At 43.6% G+C, this 10,095-nt stretch overlaps 1 protein-coding gene across 2 annotated transcripts in view; it reads left to right on the forward strand.

Moving 5' to 3' along the window:
- myo1ea (myosin IEa) overlaps positions 1-9,370 on the forward strand; it is a 34,928-nt gene extending 25,558 nt beyond the window's left edge. Inside the window, exons 18-29 of one of the 2 annotated variants that reach the window (XM_040161978.2) lie at positions 937-1,035; positions 1,383-1,527; positions 3,305-3,419; positions 3,500-3,669; positions 3,768-3,913; positions 5,112-5,258; positions 5,433-5,590; positions 5,695-5,784; positions 5,884-6,088; positions 6,745-6,780; positions 7,742-7,911; positions 8,022-9,370. In XM_040161978.2, coding sequence (XP_040017912.1) covers positions 937-1,035; positions 1,383-1,527; positions 3,305-3,419; positions 3,500-3,669; positions 3,768-3,913; positions 5,112-5,258; positions 5,433-5,590; positions 5,695-5,784; positions 5,884-6,088; positions 6,745-6,780; positions 7,742-7,911; positions 8,022-8,098 — 1,558 coding nt within the window. In that variant the 3' untranslated portion in view covers positions 8,099-9,370. The remainder of the gene's footprint in view (positions 1-936; positions 1,036-1,382; positions 1,528-3,304; positions 3,420-3,499; positions 3,670-3,767; positions 3,914-5,111; positions 5,259-5,432; positions 5,591-5,694; positions 5,785-5,883; positions 6,089-6,744; positions 6,781-7,741; positions 7,912-8,021) is intronic. The other variant, XM_040161988.2, reaches the window with a different exon arrangement.
- The last annotated feature ends 725 nt before the right edge of the window (positions 9,371-10,095 follow it).

Genomic DNA, 10,095 nt, shown 5'->3' on the forward strand with positions numbered 1-10,095 from the left:
GCTCCGAGCCGGAACAGATAAGTAGAGATAAGGATTACCCAACATCCGCCATGTTGTGCTGAACTGTAAAAATACAGATGTAGTTTGTGTGCAAAATTCTTAAACGTCCCAGTAGCAATTAACAGAAAAAAGCAATGAGAATATATATATATATATATATATAAATAAAGTATTAGGTTTAGGCAAATAATAGAAAATAGGATCTCACCAACAGTAAACACTTATGTATTCTGATACGTTTGACCTCCAGCCGCTTTATTGTTGTGATGTTTTCTCTCAGTCTGACTAAGACTAAGTCATATGAGAGCTTTTTTAGACGTTGCCCCCCTCTGTATCCCTTTGTTTCAGTTCCCCTGCTCTTTCCTCCTTGCTCACAGGCGTTGGGCACTACATGTTCAGATGCAGTATTGTTCAGCCTTCCTGTTGTAAGTCGGGTGCAGAGTTGCTCATTAATTAGCACCGGAAGTGCTGTTTTCCCAGGAAGCCTGAGTGTACTAAGTAGCGCTTACAGTCTTTGTTTGAGGAAAACGCTTTCAAAATGCAGCTACACAATGAAATGTGAAAAATAGCTTCCGCTGGTGGAGCAGGAAGCTCACGCGCAGAAGAACTGGGAAAATACATGAAAGAGCTAATATCTCAAAGCACTGATTGTAAAATGCAGCAGGTTGTGGTTACACTCTAAAAGTAAATCCCTTTAGGATGTTTCTTTTAAATCCTTTTTGAGTCTCAACATTTTATTTCTTGTGCTTTTATCTGATGGGGAAAGAAAAACCCAGCAAGTTTGAACTTTGATCAAAATCCACATTCTGATGGCTTATCGATCAGCATGTATGATAAACATATATTTCATATATCAACATGAAATTATGCTGCAGCCATTTAGATGAGAATAGAACATTTATTTTATTGTAACGTTGAGTGTTTTTCTGTCTTAAGTGTCAAGCACCAAGTGGAGTACCTGGGTCTGAAGGAAAACATCAGGGTGAGGCGTGCTGGCTACGCTTACCGCAGGGTCTTCAGGAAGTTCCTCAACAGGTAACTACACCTCGCACTGACTTTATTCACGTTCATTTTGTAGAGAGGAGGGAGCGTGATAGCTATCCACGCAGATAGAGACCTTTACACTGACAGAAGTTACCCCCTAAAATCCGTCCTGATTTCTGGCCTTGTGTTAACCTCCGAGCAGTGACTTACACAGACTTCTAATTTGTGAAAGAGAGCCTTGGTGTCTGATAAACACCCTTAATGGACTGGATGTTTTGGGTATTGCGACAACATCAACACTAAAGCTTGTCAGATTGTGTAAACGACCCTCTATCCAAAGCCACATAGTCTGAATTTTGTAAATTGCATTTATCTCAAATCCACTTCCTGGTCCTCAGGTACGCCATCCTGACCAAAGAGTCCTGGCCAACGTGGCAGGGAGACGAGAAACAAGGCGTCATTCACCTCTTGCGGTCCGTCAACATGGATCCGGATCAGTTCCAGCTCGGACGTACCAAGATCTTCGTTAAAGCCCCTGAGTCGGTATGTTTGACAACCGCCGTCGGACCCTTTTCTTGGCTATAAGTGTTACAGCCAAGAAAACAAGTGCACTTGTTTACCTCGCGCTTCGACAAACAAAAGCAATCTGGAAAAATGTACAACACAGCGAAAGGTTTTTCATATGTTATTTATGTTCCGACTCAAATCACATTAGAGTGCGCTGGCATGAAAAACGCCTTTTTATTTGCAGGGGAAAAACTGAACCCGCCGTTTTTTACAATAAACACCATAAAAGGGCAGTAGTGTCCAAAATCATGCTTGAATCGCTGGTGTAGGGGAGGAGATTGAACCCGACCCGGGTACCACGTCAGCACTGAGTCAACACCGCTGTGGAACTTAAACAGTAGTACAGACTGAGGTTGCAGAGTTTGGGGGGGGGGGGGGAGACATTGTAAAGGCTTCTCTTTTTCCACCATTTCTTTCACGATTCCCATGAAAGCAGCACTTGTGTAATGCCTCACTCTTTAACATTTGTGCACGCGGTGCACGAAGGAGCATGCACATACACAGTGATGTACGTCTGTAAGCTAATACACAGAGATGTTAGTTTTAATTCAGGCCTTACAGCTGATCCTGAATGCTTCTACTCATTCATTGCAGCAGCGCATGCCAAGACTCCCCCATCCCCCACCCCGCCAGACTGAGCGTCCGAGTCATTGAGGTGTGCTTGTGAAACGCAAATATCACACGGGGCGGACCGCTGAAATGAGCTGCCAAGCTTCTCAAAGCAAGCCTCTCTGTCTGATAAGACACTGACACCAACTAATTAGTGGGATGACTGAAGCGTTTTCTTTCTGCTGGATGTAATAAGTCGAGTTTGTTTGACGCCACAGATGTTTTAGAAGAGTTTCTCCTTCAAAGCGGTGAAAGATGAGCATTATGGGGCTTAATGTCAGTCTTATTCATTCTAGACCTGTATTGAATATGTGCTTTGTGCTTTTAAATGTCAAATAGGGGCTTAAAGTAAATTATTGCAGACTCAAGTTTGGTTTATTTATAATTAAAATCCAATATTACTTGCAGTCTTGCACTCTTACTAATCTTCTTGAGCTAAATGCATTGCTTCGTTTAAAAACCTAAACCCCACCACCTGTAGATTTTTTACTTGGCAGGTTTAATCGCTCGTCTACTGCAAAGCATCGAAGACTCGACGACAGCGTGGTGTCACTGTCGATGCCCGGCCTGTGGCAGCAGGGGGCAGGATGTTTAGTCTGGGAGGGCAGAGTGTGATTGCGCGTCTAGAGGCCCATCAGGAAATGACATAGACCAGTGGTCGGCTGGTACAGAGCCAGCTCCTTGAGTAGGAAGTTTCGGAATCCCCTAAAAGCCCAAGAATACATCATTTCCTTTATGTGGATACCGGTAAGCCACGCATTGATCAAACCGAACAGGGCAAAACAAAGGGCTGAAGATTGGAAACAAATCAAAACATTTGGCAGTTTTCCGGTGAACCCAATCAAGTTTTCCGTCAATAAAGGACGGGTCAAGATGGTTTCAAGAACGTCTTGAAGCACTCCTCGTAATCATCGCTCCTGTTCAAAGAGGCTTACAGTAAACCCCTTCCTCGGTCAGTAGCAGATGACAACTCTGCCCGTTAAGTATTTAAATCCTCATCTTATACTCTGAAAAGCCCCAAAAATCTTGATGTTTAGATTTGGCTTTGCGCGACTCTGCGGAGGAATGTTCAGTATGTGTGTGCAGTCATCGCTTCCACCCACTGTGTGTTTACATGCGGCTGTGTTTGCGTTTCTGTCCACAGCTCTTTCTGCTGGAAGAGACGAGGGAGCGCAAGTTCGATGGCTACGCCAGGACCATCCAAAAAGCCTGGAGGAAATACCTGGCCCGCAAGAAGTATGTCCAGATGAGGGAAGAAGGTGAGTGGCGCAACACATCACATCTCCCCTGTCCAAAGTCCCTCCGTCTCCATCTGCCATTGGCTTTCTCTTGGTTCCAGCCTCGGACCTGCTGTTGAACCGGAAGGAGAGGCGGCGGCACAGCCTCAACAGGAACTTCGTAGGTGACTACCTGGGAATGGATGACAGGCCGGAGCTCCGGCAGTTCCTGGCCAAGAGAGAAAAGATCGATTTTGCGGACAAAGTCACAAAATATGACCGCCGCTTTAAGGTTGGTCTCCGTCAGTGTGAAGCTTGCTCCTGCGTCTTAACAACGGAAAGAAAAGAAGAAAAAAAACATTCATGGACATATTTCCTGCTGTTCTTTAGGGAATCAAGAGGGACTTGATCCTGACCCCAAAGTCTGTGTACCTGATCGGAAGAGAAAAGGTGAAACAGGGACCAGAGAAAGGGCAGGTGACCGAGGTGCTGAAGAGGCGGATTGACGTGGAGAAGATCTTGGCAGTATCTCTCAGGTATTACTACAAATAGTACATCATCTGCATCAGATATCGACACAACAACTCCCTGTTAACAGTGAAATAACACAGCTTTTAACTATTGCTTTCGGTTACTTTTCTTTAGGCAGGATTCTGCTGCTTTCATCCCTTTAGGTGGTTTTATCTCACTTTAGTTCACGTTGTTCCCCGTACTGTTGTGCATTTATGACGCCCACATGTTCCAAATAAAACCATACGAACAAACAAATGTAGTGCTCATCCTATCTGCATATGTCAACATTAAGCCCTGCATCCGGCTGCATTTGCATTTCGGTTCATTTTCATATCACCTTCATGGACCGGCATCAAGTGTCACATTTGTCGACTGCAAAAGATAAACTGCAAATGTTTAAAACATTCAAAGGGGATACCGCCGGGATGAAACATTACATAAAATGAAAGGAAACCAAGAATGCTGCTCTAATAGCATAATGATATTTACCTGATGTGCAATGCACTTGAAAACTCAAACTTCAACACACTTTGCCACCACTGTGTGTAAATACCACAGACTTTATTCAGCCACGTAAACAAGGAAGAAGATTATCATGAAATAGAATGCTTTTGGAAGCATAACACCTTTGTGTACAGCAGTATGGAATTAGTTGTTTCCAAGACAAATCTGGATTTCCAATCTCATAAGCTCCAATGTTCCTGTAGGTGTCTCTCAAGGGACATCGATAACATGTGGATGTTCAATCTATCTCTTGTACATATGTCTGTGTTTAGGCCTGACTGACGGCCAACATCGCTGAATAATATGCAACAAAAGCATTCTCACTACTAAATATAGTTAACTCCAAAAAACACAAGGAACTGAGGTCTCTCTGTTGCCTTTGATGTTGAGGGGAACGCTGTAGATCTTTAGAGTCGCTGGTGTAATGTGGACCAGGCGGTGCAGTGAGCAGCAGCAGCAGTTGTAAAAAGTTCATCAGAGAAAGACTCAAACTCAACAAAGTATCCTTGTGTGGGCTGTGGAGTCTTCAGATGTGAGCCGCTTTGTGCCCCCCCCCTCTGTTTCTATGCAAATGTGAAAGATGATTCTGACTCGCCATCTTAGCTTCCATCAAACGGAACAGTTAGACAGCGCTCCGCATCTTCTTTCTTCAAACTATTATCTTGTGAATGCATTATTTTCTCCAGTGAGATTTGTGTCATGTTCATGTTTTTGCAGTACGATGCAGGACGATTTCATGATCATGCACGAGCAGGAGTACGACAGCCTGCTGGACTGTGTCTTTAAGACCGAGTTCATCAGCTTGCTGGCCCGCAGGTTTGAGGAGAGGACCCAGAGGAAGCTACCTCTCAAGTTTAGTAACACGTAAGTATGAGCACACGCCACATTTGTGACAATCAAAAGTTTAACTGGAGTTTATTTATCATATTAATTGATTAGACTTTGAATCAGTGGGAAATTCAAAAGCTGATGACTGAAATTAAATAATACACCATTTCCATTTCAAGAGGGCGTCATTTTGGCTTCTTTGCCCCTCAGACTGGAGCTGAAGTTGAAGAAGGAGAACTGGGGCTTCTTGAGTGGGGGGGGCTCCCGGCAGGTCCTGTTCGTTGGGGGTCAGGGAGACCAGCCAGTACTGAAGCCTTCGAGCAAATCTCTGCAGGTCAGCGTGGGCGCTGGGCTTCCAAAGAACACACGTGAGTGCTTACCGGAGTGGAGTCTCCTCGTCCTCTCAGTGAGACGTGATGCTGTCAAGCTGAGTGGTAGAATCACCCCTCGTCTGTATTTCTTTCATCCTCAGGCCCCACAAGGAAGAGCTTCTCGCAGGTTCGCTCCACCGCGACCAGAACTCCCCAGAACACCCCATGGAGGGCGGCGCCGGGACCTCCAGGTACATCGTCCCCTCTCACCGGATTTCAACAGGCTTCTCTTACATCCACGTGGACCGTCTCAAACAATCTCCTTCTTGTCCCCCCCACCGGGGATGCAGTTGCTCACCAGAACGGCGGCCCTAAAAACGCCGACCACGTAGCCAACCAGAGGAACTCGCAGCATCACAACCAGAGGAAGGCCCCGGCCGCCAACACCCCGCACCCCTTCCTGCCCAGCAACGCCAACCAGCTGAAGGAGCGAGGCAGCAGCCGGCCGCAGCCCAACCTGGACTGTCTGAAGGTGCCCGAACAAGGAGCCGCAGGGTGAGACGCTCCCACATTAAAACGCGCCAACCGCACGTAGACAAATGACCCCCCACTGACACGTAGATGACATGGCAGGAATATGTTCGTGCTGCTGTTCAAAGGTGGATGAATTTAGACTGAACGCAGCATCGGCCGACCATTCTCACTGGTTTTCGGACTACCAACCGACCCTGTTAGTTTCATCCCGTGTTAGTGTCTCACTGCCTGGAAATGGAAAATCTTAGTGTCTCACTACTAAAGAAACCTAAACGTGTGATTTGAGTGAATGATGCTGAAAAAATGCTGTGTAGTGATGTTGAGATTTGAATGGCATGAAAAGTGTTTTTTCCCCCCAAAAGCCAGACCCCCTTTTCTGTTTTCAATACAGGGAACACGACGAGTGTGACTAACACTGAATTATCATTCAGCCTAATATGACTCCACCATGTAGCATTTGAGTCACACGTGAAGCTCTCTCCCGTATTTAAGATCCTTGTGTCTAGTAAACATATTATTACTCAAGATCGTTTTCATATTTATTTGTAAAATGTGCATTTAACTGCTAAATGTGACACAGCAGATGCACACACATATTACTTTGTGACGACAAACTCTAGTTCACTCACTTGTGTTTCTGTTATTTGGCATAATTTGGATGATTTGTTCTTTTGTAGCAATGGAGACAGACGGCCAACTTCAAATGGAGGAATGTGAGTTGGAGTGTTTGCAGTGTTTTGGGTGGTGGTTAAAGACTGTGAAAAACTTTCAGCAGCAGGATTTGTTGATGCTTCTTCCCATGTACATTTTGTTTTTTTGGACTGCAGAGAAAGTTAAGTTAAATGAGCTGATAGTCGTCCACAACTAATATATATAATTCTGTGCTGCTGCTCAATTTGATATTAAATGGGAATTTAACAAGTATCTTTCATTTATAAATTAAAGAATTTGATATTATATTCATTTATAAATGAAAGATACTTAATAAAGAATTCATGCTGAGTGAGATGAACGTCAAGGATGGTTCAAAGTTTCTTTAATGAACACAGATCTCACTGGGACACCTAAATGTTTTGCCTTTATAAAAGCAAATATTCTATATGCAAAATCTAACGATTGACACCTCATTTCTTCTGATTTATTTGATCCTCAGTTGTTGAGTTTTTCACTCTTATTCTTACATTTGTCCATTTGGCATTGTGTTAAAAGTTGTACTGTATTTACAGTACACATGATTTAAAAAGTCGGTATAATAATAATAAGCAGGTACCACTGAATGTGGATCAACACTCTCTGCTCTGAAACCTTTTCAGTCTCAGTGCATTTGTGACAGAAAATGTGTACTCAGTTACCATCTTGTGGCTGATTTGTGAACAGCAACAGCTTGTTCAATTTGAGCATAAGGCATCATGAATTTACTGTCACTCAGGTAGAAAACAAGAAAAAAAAACACACCTTGTTTTTATTTTGGTCACAATGTGGTTCCGACAGCTGCGGTCAAAATGTTTTCACATGACAAGATGGTGATTGTGCACACGAGAACCCCCCACGCCGACAAACAGCTTCTCCTGACTCAACTTCACGGCCAACCGCAGCACGCTGAACCGACCATTTCTCACCGCGGCTGCTGACCTTCCCGTGCTTTCCGTCTTTTCTTTCCTTGTATCGCCTCAGAGCCCACAGGCCGTCAGCCAGCAGGCCTGCACCGGGAGGGGGGCGACCCAAACCTGCACCCAAACCCAAACCCCAGGTGCCCCAGTGCAGAGCGCTATACGCCTACGACGCTCAGGACACGGACGAGCTCAGCTTCAATGCCGAGGAGCTCATCGATATCATCAAAGAGGGTGAGGTGGCTCGCTGCTCGATCCGCGCGGCGTCGCAGCGTTACTTGAACGTTTTCGCGTCCGATATCACCTTGAAACGGGCCTCTAATGCCGTCGTGTGTGTTGGACAGATGCATCCGGCTGGTGGACGGGGCGACTTCGTGGAAAACAGGGACTTTTCCCCAACAACTACGTCACCAAAGTCTAGAAGCTGGCGGTTTACAGCTGGAGGAGGAGAGGCTGCTGCATCCCCACTGACACTCTTAAGAGGACGTGATGGGGATCGACCGGGAGGAGGGAGGAGCACCGCCAAGACTCCTTGAGGAGAGAAACTCACACTCATTTATCCGCGGGTGACACCGAGAAGGGTGTTTGAGCCTGTGGTCCGTTCTCCTCCACGGCCCCTTTTCAGTACTGAACAAACACTATTTATTGTATTTATAGCCTTCTGTTTCCTTACTGTCATTTATACCTTGCTGAGGATTTGAGCTCCAACATTTTGGAAGCGTTGGAATGAAGTATACTTAATCTGTGGGATCAGGATGTGATTTATATTTTCAGAGGAAGGTTCGATTGCTGAATCGAAGGCGATCGCCTCAGTGGCAAAACTGAAGCAACTTCTGCTTTACCAGGAATATTTATTGTGGTGAAAATCTGTAACTTACGTACAGGGGACGGCGTCTAGGCAAATCATCACACTGTGATCTACAATGATTTTAAATACCAAAGCTGTAACAATTTTAGTAGGTCTGGAAAAACACCTGGTCAAGTGGTGAAATACCTGGAGAACCATCCTCACCTTTTGTTTTTTTTCTGTCACACCAGTATATTTTAGACAGACAGAGAAGGAGCGATGTAATCTGTAACCCAAGCATGCAGTCTGTGGTGTATTAGCACTTTATTGGTACAGGTACTACCTTGGACACTCGTTCATGCCACGGCCGGTAAGTCATGTCTATGAAGGAAAAGTTGTAAAGAGAAGAAAGATGAGTTACTGAGCAGAATAATTCGTTTACATGAAATTATAAAAAAAAGGCATTTTGAATCTGATTCTGTATATGTGTTCATTTTTTAAGAGTACGCCTATTGTTGTGGTTTTAAATGAATCGGTTTTTATATTTTCTTCGAAGGATCTTAGTATTCAAATTGTTTTGCTTTTCATACGGCTGCTTTATTTCTGGTTCAGCCACAGATTGAATATAATGGTTAACGGATTAGGGTGAATGAGTTTTTGTTCAAATACAAGTTTTGGTGGCACTACAAATAATTCCTTTTGCTTCTGCACATCTTTTGCACTGCTGTTGGATTACTTAAACATTCCTTCATATTTTCTTAAACAAATAACCACATAATGCTCGTCAGTAAAAACAGACACCTTGGACTTGGACTGTCAGATATGGTTTGATCTTGGATGATTGATATCATCCTTGTGCAATACAAAAAAGTGGATGAGTATTTTAATAAAGCATGTAATATTGTCTTTGAATGTTTTTTTAATTTGTCCAGAACCCATCAAATGAATTATCAATAGGATATTTATGTATTTTACCATATTTACATACCATCCGGCCGTTACGGAGAGCATCAGTTCAGGCTACTCTAACAGACCAGAGCAGAGGAAAGAGAATTTTTATTTTATTTAGATACTTGTGTTTATAGGTGTTTTTTTTACACGTAATAAATTCATTTAACTGTTCAAATATACATTCTGAATAGTTAAATGTCCTTACTTAGATCCATGATAAACAATGGGATTTTCTTAAAGCCGGTTTCCCAACACGGTGAAAAAACTATTATTACATTGTTTTGTCCAGAATAGTGTTTCTATGCTTTTTTGGGACTAAACATCAAAGTAAAGACCAAAACTTCGGGGGGGAATGAATACGGCAGAATATATTTTTCTCACCAAGGTAAAGGCCTCACTAACAAAAAACACAGATGCCCCTTTTCATGGAAGACATTCCGTCACGCCACTGCAGGAAAACGCAGGTGTAAGTAATGAAAGTAACGGCCATGAGACCACCTGCTTTGCAGCCATCCTCAGTAATGATTTTGACACCTGTACTTTTTATTATACAAAAGCAATCTAATTATTATTCATTTGATGTCTGCGATTATAACCCAGCCTGCAGCAGGTTATCATCACATTTGTTCATATTTCCTAAACCTCACTAAATAATTGTTTAGTAGGAGGAGATAACATTA

This window comes from Gasterosteus aculeatus, chromosome 12, assembly GCF_964276395.1.
Source record: "Gasterosteus aculeatus chromosome 12, fGasAcu3.hap1.1, whole genome shotgun sequence".
Classification (NCBI taxonomy): domain Eukaryota; kingdom Metazoa; phylum Chordata; class Actinopteri; order Perciformes; family Gasterosteidae; genus Gasterosteus; species Gasterosteus aculeatus.